The sequence below is a fragment of the Carica papaya genome, chromosome 8 (genome assembly GCF_054855325.1).
Source record: "Carica papaya isolate Zhongbai chromosome 8, ASM5485532v1, whole genome shotgun sequence".
Classification (NCBI taxonomy): Eukaryota; Viridiplantae; Streptophyta; class Magnoliopsida; order Brassicales; family Caricaceae; genus Carica; species Carica papaya.
In genome coordinates, this window is record NC_142316.1 from 29,503,863 (window position 1) to 29,523,116 (window position 19,254).

The following is a 19,254-nucleotide window of genomic DNA, read 5'->3' on the forward strand; positions in this document are numbered from 1 at the left end:
GCAATGGTATCCGCCTTCATTGTTATGTTTGCATTATAAATTTTTTTTGTACATCTAGCATTGTTTATTTTGATAATGGAAGATGTGGGGGACTATTTGTTTCTTTCTTTTCTCAAAATATATGATTAATGTTCGTCACTGACGTCCAGTTATATTGTTAATTGGTGATTCAGCAAGGTCTGGAGTTTCTGCTCATTAGATCTTTTGTTTTAAGGTGGGGGATAAAATAATCCCTCTTTTGAATGATTTTAGGGTTTATTTACAAGTTACATTTAATGAAATATTTTTCTTCTATAGTTTTCCCAAAAATGGGCGAATGAGATTTTATCTTTTTTTCTTTTCAGCCTGACACATGCATATTTAGGAACATTAATTAGATTAGTTCTATACAATATAATTGAGTAATTTTATTACAAAAAAATTATAATTTTGAACCATAGAATTCTCTGTTATTAATTTTTGTTTTATTACAAAAATGTAAAATAACTAGTCACCATTCGCCTTCTCTTATATAAATGAGGGGATGAGAGAAGGAATAGCAACCCCCTCGGTTGCCATCTGAAGTAAGTTAAACAAATAATAAAAGGTAAAATAATATAAGAGGCAATATCATTTAATGCCCATGTGAAATTAATTGTTGGCTTTGGAATTTGTTCTTCCTTGTATATTCAAGGAGTCATTTTGTAGAATAGGCACGTATTACCATACTAATTGTTACCTTAATCATAATCTAATAGCAAAAATTTCTGGGAATTTCAATCCCACTCCCTACTTGTTATATATATATATATATATGTATATGTTTTAGGTGGAAGAACTTTGGATTCTTCCTCATATTCTATGGTTTTGGTATGCAAGTGAATTTTCTATTCTTGCTTTAAAATGTCATAGACGACACCTCTCTATGATGTTTTTGCCTGGCATAATTGGAAAATAGTACATGAACATGACAAAGACGGGAAGGTTTTTTTTATATGTCCTGTGCAGCAGGTATTATTATGATGTCAACTCCCCAACTGCCTGATTTTGTTTTTTAGAAATACATCACTTGGGCATTTCATGTTAACCTAACATATACACAATCACACTTTTACCTCCCAAATTACGTACTAACAAAACCCTCTTTACTATATGCTATACATTTCTCTATCATTTAACTATTGTTAATTGTTATTTCGACAATCATTTGTTATAATCAACTTTAAGTGCTGTATTATTCATTTGGTAATAATTAATACCTCGCCTAATAACGAATAATTTAACTACGTAATAATAATAAAAGATAAAAACAATATGATATAATTTGACTCCATACTAACAAAAACTAAAACAATGTAGTATCCCACCTCTAAGTAATAGGAGACTACGTGCATTTTTTTTCCTTTTGGATTTTTTGTTTAAAACAATCACTTAATCGTCATGTTATCTTTCAAATTTGAAATTAAAAGTCTGAACATCATTTTCTTAATCTTAAAAACATAAAAACCTAACTATTTCCAGGTACCATTATTGCTAATTATTAAACTAGGGACAAGATTATTTTTTATTTTTATTTTTAAAAGAGAGAAAGAAGAGAAGAAAAAATTATGATCCCACATCCATCCAATGTCAACTTTTTATCAAATGATAAAGTGTCTGCCCATCACAAGAGTCCCTTAAAACGCTTTTCACCGATCCCACCACCATCAGATATCATTTCTCCATTCCAACACCAAAACCATTTATTTTCCCCACCCAAAAAAAAAAAAAAAAAAAAAAAATCTTTTATTTTATTTTATGTTATCAAATATATATATATAGGAGCATTTATCAAAATAAATATATATAACTGAATTTATCAAAATAAGCACTTTAAATTAATATTAAAAAAATATTGAAAAGAAAAAAAAAAACACTTCTTTTTCTGTTAAAGATTATTTATTCAGCAAATAAACAGCCAGCTTATCCCATTAATCATAATTCCCAGGAAAATAAAAAATTTTAAAAAGGTAAAACGCAGTCTAGATTATCCTGGAAGTAAATTACAGGGAGATCACATGGCAGGCCAATGTCGTTGCGTGCCCTCTTTCAAATTTAAAGACTTTATGAACTTAACACATGGCCTGAGTTGGATCTTTCATCGATACAACCGACTTCAGTTTTTTTTTATTATAAATTCGAGCTCACGTTATTACTAGTATTTTAATTATCATAAAAAAAAAAAAAACTATTTTGAAATAATAAAATAATTATGGATAAAAAACAATATTGTAATTTCGAGTTTGTTGAGTTTGCTATCATCTTCCTTCTCTTCTCCGAATGAAGGTTGATTGTGTCAGAGATGAGTAAAAACCAGTTCATACAAATTTATGGAATTTACTGAAAAGATAAAGTACCCAGATTTTCCTTTTTGGTAGGTTCAAAGCAGAAAAAGCACCCAGCAATTTGCATAAAAGTATAAAACAAAAGAAAGATATTTCACCAAAGTTTCATACGGTGAAAAAAAAAAAAATGTATTCTTATATATATTCTTGAAGAAAAGAGAAAGCAAAAGGCAAGAGGAAAGCTTTTAATAAATGAATTTATTGATACAATGACAAAAAAAAAAAAAAAAAAAGTAGGAGGCAACAGTAGTTACCCTTTCATGATTCCTGATGAGATTGAGTTCTATCAGTTCATGACCAACCAACAACAGTTACAGAAGATGAACCCAGCTGCGATTCTGGACGACTTGGGAATTTGCCCTTACTAGACCATTGCCATATCTTAGAAACAGAAAAGCTCTCTCCTTTACTTCTAATGTTTATCTTCTTACCTTCAACATCCCCCCCATCAATGGAGAGCAACCCATTTTGCCCTAATCCTCTTCCTTTACCAAGCTTTATTCTAGTACTAGCTCCGTTTCTACTGGTACGTAAGGCTACTTGAAGGTCCGAGTCAGCAACCACATATTGATATGATCCCATTGAGTAACATCTTCTTGCATCCAAATTACTACTACTTGTCTCCCCTTCTCCTCTCTGTGCTATGTCTGCAACTCCTCCGCCTCCTCCATCTGTGCTTCTAAACTTGCCTAGTCTAACAGAAAACACCCTCTTCTCACTAATAATCTCATTCTCCGCTGGTTTTTTACCAGCAGAAACTAAATTCCCTCCATTACCTGAGACTGCATCTTCTTCGTTTGAATCCTCAAAATCAAAAACTGGGTTCTCAATGGGAAGTCCAGCTGAGAAAAGGGTACCTCTACAAAGTGGACATGTTGAATTAGAAAGTAACCATGTGTCTATACAATTCATATGAAACGCATGGCTGCACATGGGAAGCAATCTCAGGTTGTCTTGTTCCGTGAATTCACAGAGACAAACAGCACAATCAAAGGGCTCTTCCAAACCCTTTATCTCTTTGTAAGGAAAGACAGGGAGAGCATCAATAAACGCTTGATCTAGACCCGAATCATGAAGATGAAAGAGCTGCTGTAACTGCCGCTGGAAGGCATCAGACCCTGACATCTCTTGGTATCTGTCGGATTCAGATACTGATGAAGAAGATCTATGCTTTATGAGGAATCTAACAAGCAAGTGGAGTAGACCAGAGATGAAAAATATAACAGCTAGAATAACAATAATAAAAAGAAGGGCCGGGCTTATTTTACTACCAGAAGAAGATGGTGGGGGTGGTGGGGGTGTGGTGGTCTGTTTTTGGTAATCAGTGTTATATGAAGGAGAAGAATAGAAGACAGAATAGGTCAAAAGACCATGTTTGTGCTGGATCTGAGATTGAATCCAATGCATTTTAGGAAGCATACATGCTAAAACACCACCACTCTCGCCTACATGCGGCTTCAAGAAACCATTTCTGCTTCCTTCAGCATCAAGCCCAACTCAAACACTGAGTTAAACAAGCAACAGACACCTTACCCTTTTCACCCAAAAGAAACCCATTTCAATAAGGCCAACTGGGTGAAGAAAGAGGGAAAAGAAATTCAATTTTGACTCGGCTAAGCAATCGAAATAATGGGTTAACAAGAAGAGTTTTTTCTTTTTACTTTTTTTGAGTAAAGGAAAACGAAGGCTTAAATGGAAAGCTCCTTTAAAAATTATTTACCAAGAGAAGTCAAGGGCGTAGGTTACCTACCTCGATAAGGAAACTATCTGGGTTTAATTGAGGCCATTTCAAACTGATGAGTATCATCTTGGGCAGTGTTCAGTTGCAGTGACATGAAACCCTAATAAGAGCAGTACTACTCTTATTTATTTATTTATTTATTTTTTGTTTAGAGGGGTTTAGTTGGCATTCGGGACGGGATGTGGATGTCAATACGAGCAAGAGTTGGGGGTAAAAGTGTAATTTAGTAATAAATGTATTTTTGTCCAGCTAAGCTTGTTTTGTGTCACAACACCCAATATGTTACAGATTGGGCATGCAATAACCTTTAGATGACGGTCATGTCATGTGATTTTTAAAAATTAAATTAAATTAAGATTTAATTTGTTGTATTCTATTGTTCTGAGCGTGGTCTACTGTCACAGGCATGTGAGAGAGGAGAAAAGGACCCAACAGAAAGGGGCTTTGATTGAGTGACAGGACGGTCATTCACCCACTATTTAGAAATTTTTTTATCAGATTGGACCTGAATAAAAGCTGGCCCGTGTAAGAGAAAAGAACCACAAAATTTACAATTAAAATTATGAGAGTAGAGAGAGAGAGAGGCCCAACTCAATTTGATCAATTTTAGATTTTATTGATCTAATCATACAAAATTTTCTATAAGTCTAATTTTTATTATTTTAATTACAGTTTTCATAATTTTTTTTAAATTTAAATAATATAAATTTATAAGTAAATTGTACACAAAGTTAGTCATAATCCCAAGATGTTTATAAATTGAGAAATTAAAATGATAAAAGATAGGAATGGACTGTACAGTTATATGACTTATTAAACAAGAAGAAAAAATTAATTTTAATTTTAAATTATAAATAATCTTCAGCTTTAGTGCTTTTTTATTTTCTTTTTATTTTTTCAGGCAGTGCTTTTTATTGTAGAAGGAAATGGAGAAACTATCTCGATCGAGCTGAATAATATAGTTTATAAAAAAAATTAATGCAGCCTTTTTTTTTAAAAGAAAATTTTGGTTGGGTGTAACTTTTAGATTTAAGAAAGTCATATAAAGTACTAAAGAAATTTACTTCCTTTTTAGTGGTAAAAATCTTTGCAATCACCAATCAATGATCCAGCCAGAAATATAAATTCTGATCTATTAGTTCCTCAGAAGATTATAGTACATATATATGTGTGTGTGTGTGTGTATTTTATCAGATACCTGTCCACTGTACGAAAAGACTCATCTTTAAGGCACTAGAATCTTAAACTCTTGGAAAGAGACAAAAGTAGATCACTTAACCAAATAGTTCATATACATACACAAAAATATAACCTTCCCTTGGTAATGCATTCTTATAGATTTATACTATTTGACGAATTAGATATTTATTCCGAACTATTCATTGCAAACGGACTAGTGGCAATAGTCCCTTCCATTCTGAGCTTCTACAACATAATCTATCATAAAACAAGCTCCCAATATTCCAAAGGCATTAAACTCTCAAAGCTTTAGGGAACACCTCATCTTCAATATTTTCTCAAAGAAGCCCTAAATAAAACCCTACTCACTTTCACTCTCTGATCTCAATCCTTGATCTTCAAACAAGTCTTCAGGGGCGTCATAGACGACAATACCAGGGAAAAGCTCCAAAAAATCATCTTTAACCTTCTCTCTCAATTCTGGATATGGAATGAGTCCTTTCAGGATTACTCGAAAAGGCAAAGATAACGGGGGATCAGGGGATTGTCTCATTTCTTCATAAATGTCCATTGCCTCTGAGGGAAGTCCGCCATCTAAGAAAGCTCTTATGATATCTCCAAAAGTATGCTGATCGAACCAAACTTCCTCTCTCCTTAGGTCTTCCCAAACCCTCTTTGCTTCTTCCACCTTTTTGTTTCTAGCTAGCATCACAAGCATGTCCCTGTAAAAGAACATGTCTGGCCGGTACCATATTTCTTTCCGTACTACATCATATAACTGAAAAACAAAATCACATGTCACAAAATTAGAAGAATTCCAAATTTATAAGTAGTTATCTCTTCGTGATTAATTTGCTTGCACTAATTAGTTTAGCTGCCAACTTCAATGTGGCATAATAATCAAGTTTAATAGATCTAGTGCTTCAACTTCAATATAAGAATCTAAGACTCCGTTTATTATATGAAAATATTTTTTAATTTTTATTTTCTAAATTTATAAGTATTTCATTCATAAAATCATACAAATTTATTAACAATAAGAAAACAAATAGCATAACAAGAAGAAATCAAAAAAAATTTAAATATTGTTCTCAGTGTTTCCTAAAAAACTACTTTATTTCACAAATATGCAACTCTTACATTCTTCTATGAATAATAACATGCATAAACAGAAAAATGAAAATATTTTCATGTACCAATCAGAAAAATTCTTTGCTTATGGCTTGGCATTGCTTACATGTAAATGCACATGTAATATGATCTTCAGGGATGATTGGACTGATCAGAAACATTTGAAGATATATGCAGAGTAAATAACAGAATTAGCATATTGCTTTGAGATTAAAAGTGTCTTCATACTCCTACATAATAAGCATTACATAAGAAAAACAAAGGAGGCCAGCCGTAGACACAACTCCAAACTATCAGCTTGGTAAAAACTTGACAAATTCATTTAAGGAAATATTGAATAACAACATCACGCTTGATTCCAAGTTATCAAGACTGCATTTCCTATCATAGAGTTTTCAGCCACCCAGACCAACAGAACAAGTCAAGAACCCATAATATTATCAAGTTAACCAACTGTTGAAGCTTGACAGAAACAGAGCATCTCTCATTTTTCCAGACCTAAAGTAACTAACATGGATAAGTCTTGAATCTAAAAATCCTGAATATTTTCACTCTAGGATTCCTTTTAGAGATTGAGAAGAGAATCAGAATAGCTTTCTGTTTCTGTAAGATCAGAGCCGGTATACATCAACATCTGATCTTTGCGTTATTCCTTCTCTGATAAGCAAGCAGGTAGCATACAACTGTAACATGCATGAAGGACGTAGCATGCATTAACAACATCCAGTCTTTTCTGTCCCTCACTTCCCCTACAATTAGGTTGGGGTTATAAGTTCATGGGGCCAACCTATTGAAAATAAGTGAAACTTTTGTTTCCTTAAAGAGTAGTTATAAGTAGAAAAATGTATTTGGTAAAAGAGTGGTTGCAGGTAGAAATGTCAATAAAATTATTAAAAAGGACACATGAACAAAAGGTAGTAATTTTTTAATAAGAACATTTTGGTAATAGATATAAAAGACAAAATAGGCTTTATTGCATAGCTTATAAGCCAAAAGCTTTATAGCATAAGCCTAGAAGCCAAAAAGATAAGTTTTAAAACTTTTTCCCCTTACAAGCCAATGGCTTATAAACCAAAACGGCTAAAACAAAAACCTCCATACTTATTTGACCCAGCAAATATATATTAGAAACAAAAGCCAAACGATACGCCACCTCAACACAACAATCCAATCTCTGCAACCGAGTGAATAGTTTCTCCTTAATCCATCAAAACATTAAAATTTTGCATCAAGCATTGCAATTAAAGCAAGAATCAGCAAAAGTAAATAAAAAAGAATAATACCTTCATACAAAGGAATACTTGATCTTGCCTTTGGAACTCAGCAAGAACTGATACAAGATCAGCCTTGAGCAAGCGAGACACATGCGAGCGAATGAATCGGCCAAGACGAATTGGGTCAGATTGAAGTCGCTTGAGTTCTTTGGCTGCAATAAGCCCCTCTTTGCCAATCTCCTTCTTCCGCCTCCATATAGACAAGCTCGGGCTTGATGCTGGACCAGCAATGCAACGAATCAAACCAAACCATTGTTGATTTTGCTTTTCATGTTTTGTGGAGGTACTTTGGAGAAGCAAGTGGATTGCAAGACAGAAGGGTTTGGGGGTTGTAGATGAAGCTTTTTGCAAAAGCTTTGGAGTAAAAAGTAGCATAGCATAAGCGGGTTGAATTCTGAGAACTAAAATGGTTACAGCAGTTTCTACAAAAGAAATAAATATGATAAGTTTTTTACACCCCCTAATAAGACCATCTACTCATAAAAATGCTAGCTATTTGCTAGGCATGTTGAATTCAAAACCTTAGTTACAAACACTCACCAAAATCACACTAATGTATGTACACGCATCTTTCCTTAGCCACAATTAGAGCAACCCATAAAATATCACGTATGTAGGGCTCCATTTTCCAATCTAAACACAACCCAAACACTCAAGAGACACCATTCAATATGGATGGAAGAGAATGAAATAAAAGTAACAGATCAAAAGTTTTCAGTAGTTAGAAGCATAGACATTGTTGCATTATGCAAACATTTAATCCAAAAGATTTCAAAAGAGGCTGCAGCGTTTGGATATTTATTTGTTATCACTATGGTGTTGCTTGAGTAGTAAGTAAAAATTGTATAGAGAACTGAGAAGCGATTATTTGGTTTCCCTAGATGTTTTTTAAGTTCATGTTCTACTGTAAATGCTTCTTTTCTATTAAAAAAATTAAAAAGATTTCTATAGAGAAAGTGGGGTATAAAGTTAGAGAATAAGATGGATCAGATCAGATTGTGAAGGATAAGAAAGGCATTATTCTTCAACAGGATAGTCTCAGGGGAGGAAGGCTCAATAGTGAATGTGATCAAGGAGAGAGAGAGAGAGAGAAAGATGGAGCAAATGTTATATGTATAACAAGGCCATGGGTAATTTAGTCATTTGCTAAATGTATGTATGGCATAAGTAATAAAAGTCAAGAAAACAAACAAAAAATGTTAGAAGGGTATACTTTTGTTACATTAATTTAAATTAACTTGTTTTTTTATGTATTTCCAAAACAGAGCTGTATTTGTACACTAAACCTTATGTATTCAAGTCGTAATCATGGGCCACAACAAATTTCAGATGCCTATGAATCTTGACGTAACATGAAATCTATTAGTCCAAAAGCGCCAAGCAGGGCAACAAAAGTCCACAGACTGCCTAATTGACACCAACGAGTAAAATCTCCTTGTGCTTCAGGGCCCCATAGTAACAACAAAGAATGTGCTAAACCATTAGCAGGGGTAGACACCGCGGCAGTTAAGAAATTGCAGCCTTCCAAATAGGAACTAGCCAATCCATGAGTACACCATGAAGTTACGTGGATAGAAGAATCATAAAGAGAGGACGAATTGCATGTTCTAACCAAAACTTTCATTTAACTCACCTTTATTACGTCATTGTTAGCAAAATTTCAGGTAATAATGTTTTGCTTTCTAAAAAAAATCCATTCACAACGTTAGGAAGAGGAATTAGTGTCTCTGGTTACATTCAAAAAAAAATATAAAGGGTTTTGTAATCATTATAGCCTTCTCAAAAAAAAATCTAATCATTGGTAGCTTTGACCAAATGTTCAAGCTTAATGCCAGCTAGATATGAAGTTGATAGCACCTAGCTATGAGGTTCATAAAATACCATAGCTGAAGTGCAAAAGTTGTTCTTTCATCATTAGTTGCTGCTTTTCTATCAGTAATAAAAATAAAAATTTTTGCATTTCAAAAACATAAAAATCTTATTTTGTAAGTGAACACATATTCATTAAAATAATACATCCAAACGAACAGAACCTTCAGAAAAGAGGCAAGAAACGCTTTTAAGTATTATGATTATCATTTTTTGCAAGACTGAAGAACAATCAGTAGATAGCTTTTATGGAAAAAGATATACTATAAGAAAAGAAACAACAAGAAAGGCTAATATATCCTCCCAAAAGGAAGATGAAAAAACAGTTGAAAAAAGGAGGAAAGCCGACAAAACTAAATAGAGTTGCTAATCAATCAACCTCTATGCAAAATAGACAAAGAAAAATCTTTGAAATACCTGCTTAACTAAAAAGAGAAGATATTACAACTATCATATAGTATGTGTACAAATTATATCAAATCAAGAAAAACAAAAGATATGGATGGCTCATTCATCTTAATCCCCTCTTCAATTCCTAACTAATTCGTAAATTAATTTTAATATTTATCTAACTATGCAAAACTACAACATGATTTTTACACTTAGTTATCCCTACCTCACCTACAAGTCTAAGGACCTAAAAGTGAAAATTGAATTCTCAGCACCAAGGAATCCAAGGTGGCCTTAGACACAATAAATCAGGTTTTTTTTTTTCTGAAATAACAATAAATCAGGTTATACCTACAAATAGCAAGATTAATACAAAAATTATAACTAAGAATTTTTTAAAAAAATAACAAGTATAGTAGTATCATTAAGTATAGACACCTAGGGATTGCAAGAATTAACTAAGAATTAAATGAGAAATGAGCCACCTCCTTTTAAAAATAAATAAATGAGAAATGAGTCACCTGTGACCCGAGTATCATCTGACAGATTCCTCTCACAAGGAAAATAGCTTTTTCAGCAACCCTTAAAGTCCAGAATCATATCTTTTATATGTCAAATATTCAACAGCATGAACAACCTAAATAAATGTGATTTGTACATTCAAAATCCGATTTTCTGCTCTTTCCCCAGCCCCAGAAACTCTCACCTTGAGAATGGTTTCAGCTACTGAATAAATTCAAACTGGTTGACCTCATTCAACAATATTAGACACAAGAAACATTGTTCATATCCTTATAAAACTTATTTCCTAATGGGAAAAAGACACCATGCAACAATTATGACACTTATGAACTGTAGACGCCAAAATGTAAAATGGAGGTAAACTGAGAATTTTTTTCAGGAAATAGTGTTGGAAACCTGAGAAAGTAGGCTTCAGGCATGCTTGAAGAGTTTCATGCTAAGCCAGTGAAAGTATACAGAAATTACAAGAACAGGAAGGGTCAATGGCACTAGCAAACTGTAGTATCTGCAATAAGAGAAAAACCCAATGAGAAAAGCAAATGGAGAACATGAACAATAAAGCGAATCAGCATCCTACTGAGTGTGTTTCAGTGAATAATTTTATATCAGAATGACAACTCAAAACAACAATTTCTGGTCCTATATATGAAAATCTTGATAAAACACTTTAAGGTATACGAAGTATTTATTCTAATAGGATCTAATTCTATTGTCTTACATCCATTGTCTTACATATATTTTCAGAATCCAAGTCAACAAAAATCACACATTTAATCCTCCTCTACACTCATAAAAGCATGATGTGACTTAAGCACGACAAGCATATCCTCTTAGAATTCAACTCAAAAGCCAATAACACATCTATCCCACAAATTATCAGAATACAAAAACTACTACAGGAACAGCGTAAAATAGTACCTATCTTTTTGAATGGATGCTAAGATGGGATTCTCAGATGGTGGAAGAAATTTGGATATGACAGCAGCATAGAGAAAGACTGAAAAGGAAATGAAACCAAATAGAAGAAAGCTCAATCCCCAAGCTCTTGCACCCATTGCACCAATTGCACCAATTGATCAAAGCTGTAGTGAACACATTTTTCTAAGTAACTAAAGTAATTACAAAAAATGAGTCGCAACTAATTCATTTTAAAGCAAGGACTGTGATTTATGCTAGCCTATAAATAGAGAAAAAAGCTCTCAGAACTAAAATAGAAAAAAGATGTTAGTCACATGAAGGATCATTAATTAGCGCATAAAAGAAGTCAAAAATTGTCATAAATAGTGTATATGCATACATTTCATCATTTATCAGGTCTGATCCGTAAAAGAAATGAAAACAAGATTAGTCTTTCCAGTCATAATAATGGGAATCTAAAAACATATAAGCACAAAAATAAATGAGAAGGAAAAGAAAAGTTAAAATTTGTCTTCCTCAATTTGTAGTTGTCATTGTGACTTTTCTTGTACATCGAGTATTTATAATTTAACCAATTAATGAATTATTCAGAATAAATAAACTAAAAGAAAGCATTTAATGATTAATGCAATTAAAACAAAATCAACATAAAAATAAAAAGAAAATGGGTCTAAAACTCTATGTTTCTCATTCTGAAACCCTGATGCTCCACCTAATTCAATCTAAATACAATACAAGAAGTGAATTTAATAAAATTAGAAGGAAGTGTTTCTGCAGTGCCCTTGTCAATCTAATGATATGCTATGAAAATTAACTCTTGAAAACTCATTTATGGAAATTAAATTCACAGAACATAGATATAGTCATGTTAGTTTTATTCCATTTGCTAGATAAATTTAACATAAATTTTTAATGGATTGCTTAGCTAGCAAGCAGGTTATAACATACAATCCAGCATAAAATTCCCACAGCCTAATTATTCTTCCTCTACATGCTAGTGTCACAATCGAGACTCCTGTATACTCTAGCAAATCAGAATTAAAAGAAATCACCATGATACCATTAAAGGTCGGATTAGACAACAAAATATGCACTCATCAATGTCAAAGAAATGGATCCAAGAAAATAGTACAAGTTGGAAAGACATAGACACCTGTCTTATGATGTAGATTAATTCTTTATGACCGTAATTTAATGTTTTGTGGCTGCCCTACCTACTGTTTCAATGTGATAGTGAGCATTGGTCCGTCAACTTAAAAATATTACATCTTTGATGCATAGGTATGGATTTCGGGATTTCTTAAGCCAGCTGAACCTTAACATGAAGTTTTGTTCTTCATAATGAAAGATATATCCACATAAGAAGCGGTAAGAAGAGGTTAAGGGCATGCAAATAACGTACTGGTTAAACAATAAACCAGACAAGTACTCAAAAAACAGCCGTTTCTTAGCCAAATCAGACCCTCAAAATCTTCAGCACTTCACTGGCAAACCCTCTTAATCTAATCTATCATATATAATCCACCAAATACCCACAACATATTCAGCTTAAAAAATTTCCGACTTTTAAATACCTACACCACATGATTTTCTACTGAATCATATGCAACATAATGAAAAGAAACAAGTCAATAAAGTGATGGGGGACTGCCCAGCCATAAAATGAAGCTACACAGACATTAATTAGTACTCACCCTTTTCTATCAAAAAAACGAATCAGTAACCAGCCTAACCGAAAATGCATCACAAGACAACTTGCTCAACGCAAAGTTTAATTAAACGATTTCTGTAATAAAAAAAAAAAAAAAAGAAAAGAAAAGAACACGGCTAACTTTCATGCTATTAGAACACATGTTCCTGGGCAGTGTAGGACCCCCAACCAATGCCTACCCTAGATTCAAAACAGTACTGCCAAGAATCAACGTCAGAGCAATGTCCTCAAGAGAATGATCATGGTGTAGAATATGAAACAACAAGAGGTTAACAGGCTGAAGACTCAAGCTCATCAAGAGTACCTTGTGCAACCTTCCTATCTACTACATGTCTAAGTTAACCATTTCGAAAAGTGTAGCAGAAAAGCTGGAAGCTATAAAGAGCAGTTTCTTGTGGGTTGACATGGAAGAAAGACGGAGGTATCATTTGGCGGCATGGAGCAAGCTCAAGAAGCCATTATGCCTTGGTAGTTTGGATTGTGATTCTTGTCTGAGATGAATGAAGCTCTGTAAGGAAAATGATTATGGAGATTCATAACAGAGGAAGACACATTGTGGAGAAAAACAATTGCAACAAAATATGGCATGGACAATAAAAGATGGCTCACTAGAGAGAACTTAAAACCACATGGGAAAAGCTTTTGGAAAAAGATCAGTCAAGGGAAGGATAGATTCCAGAAGTTTATCAGGTGAAACATTGGCAAGGGGGATAGAGTGAGACTATGGGAGGATCAGTGAGTGGAATGGGGCATCTTGAGAGAGTGTTTCCCTCATATTTACGCAATAGTCTAACAGAAAGACATCAAGATTTATGACTTTTTAGTGGATAACAGTAGTGGTGTAAAGGAATGGCAAGTACTTGTATCGAGAAATCTCAATGATTGGGAGGTTGGAGATTATGAAGAGCTCTTGGGCATGCAATCCCTTATTTTGTTGGATAGAAGGATCAACACTCCGCCCAGTGGAGCCTCACGTCCAACGAGTTTTTCTTAGTTAAATCCTTCTACAAGAAGTTGTATAGGTATGAAGATTTCCCTGTTAGTCAGATGTGGAAGACTAGTGTCCCACCCCGTGTTTCCTTTTTTGACTGGGAGGCTAGTAGGGAATATTTTTTTACTATTAAAAATTTGAGGAAAAAAGGAAAGATATTGGTTAATGCTTATTATCTTTGTAGGAGGGATGAGAATACTTGCAAGCAGCTCTTGCTATAATGTCCAGATGCTTATAATTTGTGGACCCTGGTTTATAGGCTGCTGAGAATTGAGTGGGTTATGGCAGGTTCGGTGAGAGAAGAAATTTGGACATCAAAGGGTGTTAGTTGGAGTGGTGTGGAAGGAGAAAAATAGAAAGGTTTTCAATGAGGTTGAGAATATAAATGGTTTTCATATTCTTACGAATAGATAGTTCTAAACCCTTAATTTTTTGTAATGAGATCATCCTCTAAACTCTATAGAGGATTTAGGGAACTTGTCGCTATATTGATTGATTTGTAAAATTTTGTACATAAGTGGCACCCCCTTAGTGCCTATATAAATACAATTCATACTTTAAATTTGAAAAAAAGGAGGAACATATGGAACATCTATCATGTGACATGAAGTAGTTAAATGTACCATGCATGCATTCCTATAACCTAGCTATTGTGTAATGTGTGATCGGTGCCATTCACCCATAAATAAAAATGAATATTTATTGACAACTTGATTGAATTGCAAATTTTTGTACATGGGCGGGCACTCCTTGGTACCAATATTAATACATATTACACAATTTTTATTTAAAAAAAAAATCAAAATGAAAAGAAAATTATAAGATCCTAATTAACCCTTTGCGTACTTATTTTCGCATGAACTCCTGAGAGCCCTTCTTTTTAATAGAGGATTAAACCTCATAATCATTCACATATTTTCTGTTAGTCAGCAAAGATCAAAGAGAAACAGTCTTTTGTTGCCATTTTTTAAGCAGGTTTAAGTAAACTTCATCTTTAAAGCAGTTTCACAAAAACAAATAATAGATAAACAGTAAAAAAGAGAAAACTAAAACAAGTAAACTTAAGAGATGATGATCATACATGACAAAATACACAAAATAAAAAGGGCATTTGACATCCTCCCCAAAGAATTATATTCTACACCAAACTCATTTTAGATGTCTTATTGTCAAAACCAAACAAGGTTTACCACTTATAGTCAAACCCAAGTTTATTGATTAAGTTTCAAGAGCTTTTTTTTTTTTTTTTGAAATAAAAAGTATCAATTGTGTATTAACAAGGTATCAAAAACGGGGGTACCGCCCAAAATCCACGACACTAATAATATCATGTTTTAACAATAGAGACAAAAAATAATGCAATCATCTATCTTTTAACCTAGTCATGCTACTAGCCTCACTATCAAACGCTCTATTATTCCTTCTTTCCATAAGACCCAAAAAACTGTCAAAGGGATCACATTAGTTAACTTATTTTTTACATTTAAACATTCAAGAGCTTTCTGCCTTTACCAAAATACCACATCTTACCCAAATACTTACCAACAACTACATTAAAAGAAAAATGAAGGAAGCAGTGTTAAAGTGAGGAAAATTGGAGAGGACCGTAGACAAAAATATAGGTTTTAGTACTCATAAATTCCTATGCCTACTATTTATTCATATATTCGATTAATAAAAGAACAAGCTTGGGAAGTAACAAAAACGATAACAAGAGCAGAGAAACATTGCAATCATGCTACACTACAAAGCCAAAGGACATTTAACGAAAAAAATCATCTCACAGATTAATGCATAATCCAGCCATTTTCACATTAGAGCACTCTAATGATGTAGACCAAATATAAGGCCATTATTGAACAAAGATGAACAGTCATGGCAAGGTTCACAATTTCAATTCATCAGCGTCCAGTTTATACGAATATGACAAAGAGGGAGAAACTCGGGCCATTCAACACATATCTTCCCAAAAAGGAAATTACTGAACTACGGTTACTAACGGCAGAGTACTTATTAGGGAGCAAAAAAATTTGTTAATGATCGTCATAGCAACTCAGTGTTCATTAAGAATGTTGCTTGGTATTTAAAAAGGAAGGACTCAAAGAACACCCTTCATTTCACTGTAAGTTCCAACATTTCACAGAATCTCAAGAAATAGTGAATAAAATAACCAAAACAAGTATAGAATATATTCCCAGGAAAGCACATCAGAATAACATCTCCTTTGATCCTTAAAATTTCTCAAATAGATGAGATTAACAAACAAAATAACGTCAATCGAAAAAGGATAGGATTGAATTATACCCCTTTTTTTCCCGTGAGCCCTACAAACTGAGGATTTCTTCAACTAGTTTTTATCGCTCTGTCTCTTCGTCTTCTTCCTCTTCACGCTTGGTCTCTCAGTCGATTTCTCCGTTTTTCTTTACGCAAGCTCAGAAGCATTCCTCAGAACAGTGGAATTACTTACAACAACCATCACATTTACTCTACGCAAATGCTCTCTACCTGAAGTAAAATGAACGAAAGAAAGAGGAAGCTTCCTTCTCGGCTTATAAACGGTGTCGTTTTGGACGAGACAATAGCTGGGCTGGTCTTGCATATAGGCCGAAACACTGTAATCTGGATCGTATTCGGGTATTGAAGATGGTGAAAATGGATTTTTTGTTAATAAAAAAGGCTGGATTACTTTTAGTTTGGGTCAGGCCGAATTTAACGGGGTAGGCTCTTTTGATCATCGTTTCAGAAGGCTCCCTCGTTGACTTTTGGGTCTCCAGCAACCAACTTTCCCGTCTCAACTTTGGTTTTTCTCGATGTTAGCCCTAGCAGCTTATCCTCTTCATTGTTCGTCATCTTTCTCGTTGGTACGCATAGAGATCCAAGAACATCTTCTCATCTTCCATTTAAGTTCATTCTCGAACAAAAAGCCATCCCCTTTTCATTTCCTTCTCTGTTGACATGTCGTGTCAGACTCCTGAATTAGCCCCCGCAGACGTCATATGTCTTCCTCCAGTCACCATGCCCCCTCACTGTGAAAATAAGAAAAAATGAAGATGTTGAAAGAAAAACAAATCCTAATCGTTTGGTTTTTAAAAGTGACTCAGAGAACGGCGCCATGAATCTCTTAGGCTTTGTTTGAACGAATATTACGGTGTTTCATTAACGTATAATACTAAAATAATGTGATAATGATAAAATTATATTATATTTAAAAAGATTATATATTAATGAATAATAATAAAAATTATTTTTATTTGAATTAATAAGATTATATGATTGTGCATTTAATTAAATTATTAATTTATTTTTATTTTATTATATATAATATTAAATTAAAAAAATTATTTAATTTATAATTCAGTGATTTAATTTATAAAATTATTTAAATTATAATTTTTTTAAAAAAATTAAATAATAAAAAAAATTGTAATAAAAAATAAAATTTTAACTTTCTAATAATAAATATAAAAAATTACTTTAAAACTATAATTTTTTATTTATAATTATAAATTAAAATAAAGTTAAAAATTAGTTATCTTATAATATTTATTATTATAATTTTTATTACTTCAATAAAGTAAATAAATAAATTTTATTAAAAATAATTTTTAATTTTCTTAATTTTTAAATAATTAAATAATTATATATATTCAATTAATTTATTTATTTCAATCATTTTCTTTTTAGTTCGAACATGATTAATTTAAAAAAAATGCATAGCCATATAAATATAAAAGTTTTAAAAATTTAACATTAGTTAAATCACTCTAATTATAAATTCAATATAAATTAATTATTTCAAAATAATAAATTAGTTAATCAGAATAATAAAATTTATCTAGTTTCTTAATTATATATTAAACATGTAATATAGTTTTGCCAAATTTATTAAGTTCATAATAGAGTCTTGCATTTTAACAACATTAACTCCTGTTTTTAATTATCTGAAAATATAAATAAATTAAAAAATAAAAAACTACAAATTAACAAGGTTTTATTTTTGAACTTGAAATTTAAAATAAGTTATTACCGAATAAATTAACCAAATTGCTTATGACAAAACTACAACGATCAAGAGGCAATTCATGAAAACATTAGTCATTTTTGGTTTAACCATAAGAAACACTTCAGTTATTGTTTCTTGATCTCGATCAAAACTCAAACGAGCAATTTCTTCATACAGCTGACTTGCTGGATATTAGGAGGGACCCAAATTGCAAATTCTTAACTTGATTTTAGCCAAAAACACATAATGAAAAATGCTTGCTTATTTCCTTTAACTTTGTAGAAAATAGTATAATCATAAAAATTATTAACAGTCAGTAGAGTTTTAATTCAATCAGACAATAAAATCGTAATACCCGGGTTTGAAATTTGGATTAATTTTAAAATTTTTTTTAAAAAATGTCTAAAAATATAATTTTTAAATTTATAAATTTTGTTTAATATAAATTTAGAAAAAAAAATAGGTTGATGATGAAATTGAAAATAATTTTAGGAAAAAGTGGTGAAAATTTAGATTCAGATGGTATTTTTGAAAAAAAAAATCAAAAACTGAGGTCAAAATGCAATTAAAAAAAATTGTGTCACGTAAGACTGTCCAGTCAGCAGGCCCGACGAACTAAAGCACGTTGCGTGGCAAGGCACACTGACTCAATGCCACGCGGGAGATCACGCGCGTAATCCACATACGATCGGATAGCCTGAATGCGTTCCCGCTCGCGTGGACGGTCCGGATCTGTTCCCTTCTCAGGTGTGATCAAATGGTCGCGATTAAACACGATGAACAGTCCATATTCATTTTCTCTTTAAACGCGTTTGTACGATCGAGATCAAATCAAGAGCAATATTTCATATTCGCTTCCTATTTAAATGCGATCGAACGGTCGAGATCATACGTGATGAACGGCTAAAATTTAAGGGACATTGGCATAAATATCTCACTTCACACCGAACCCAAACCTTAACCGCCAGCCCCTCGCGGGAGGAAAAGAACCAGTCATTGGAGAAGATAGCTGACTGTCGCCTGCCGCCGCACCGAAGCCACATCCGACCGCTAAAAAAGGTAAAAATTCTCTTATTCATGCAGAATTTAATTTTGAACACCTCTATGATCAAATCAGAGTAAAAAGAACGACGAATGAGCCGAAAACTGTGGGTAACACCAA

The 19,254-nt window shown here is 32.8% G+C and overlaps 2 protein-coding genes across 7 annotated transcripts; both read right to left on the reverse strand.

Annotated features, from left to right (window-relative positions):
- Positions 1–2,524: 2,524 nt before the first annotated feature.
- Positions 2,525–4,218, reverse strand: LOC110813169 (RING/U-box superfamily protein). The gene has a single exon (XM_022040204.2). It carries the CDS (start codon positions 3,780–3,782, stop codon positions 2,655–2,657), a length of 1,128 nt encoding a protein of 375 aa, XP_021895896.2. The 5' UTR covers positions 3,783–4,218; the 3' UTR covers positions 2,525–2,654.
- Positions 4,219–5,345: 1,127 nt separating this feature from the next.
- Positions 5,346–17,138, reverse strand: LOC110813147 (Pentatricopeptide repeat (PPR) superfamily protein). Of its 6 annotated transcripts, XM_088208797.1 has the most exons (5): positions 16,394–17,135; positions 11,388–11,466; positions 10,866–10,974; positions 7,698–8,110; positions 5,346–6,061 (listed from the first exon to the last, which is right to left on the reverse strand). In XM_088208797.1, exons 4-5 carry the CDS (start codon positions 8,061–8,063, stop codon positions 5,645–5,647), a joined length of 783 nt encoding a protein of 260 aa, XP_088064923.1. In that variant the 5' UTR covers positions 8,064–8,110; positions 10,866–10,974; positions 11,388–11,466; positions 16,394–17,135; the 3' UTR covers positions 5,346–5,644. The 6 variants fall into 6 exon arrangements, with proteins under 6 accessions (XP_088064923.1, XP_088064927.1, XP_088064924.1 ...); XM_088208801.1 differs by lacking the exon at positions 11,388–11,466 and having other exon boundaries at positions 10,469–10,974; positions 16,394–17,138; XM_088208798.1 differs by lacking the exon at positions 11,388–11,466 and having other exon boundaries at positions 8,229–10,974; positions 16,394–17,137.
- Between the last annotated feature and the right edge of the window lie 2,116 nt (positions 17,139–19,254).

Excerpts from the sequence above, each read along its gene's own strand:
- LOC110813169 (XM_022040204.2), bottom strand. The coding sequence starts at position 3,782 with ATGCTTCCTAAAATGCATTGGATTCAATCTCAGATCCAGCACAAACAT.
- LOC110813147 (XM_088208801.1), bottom strand. The coding sequence starts at position 8,063 with ATGCTACTTTTTACTCCAAAGCTTTTGCAAAAAGCTTCATCTACAACC. Across the intron at positions 6,062-7,697 it reads AAGTATTCCTTTGTATGAAG|TTATATGATGTAGTACGGAA; the intron begins GTATTATTCTTT and ends TTTGTTTTTCAG.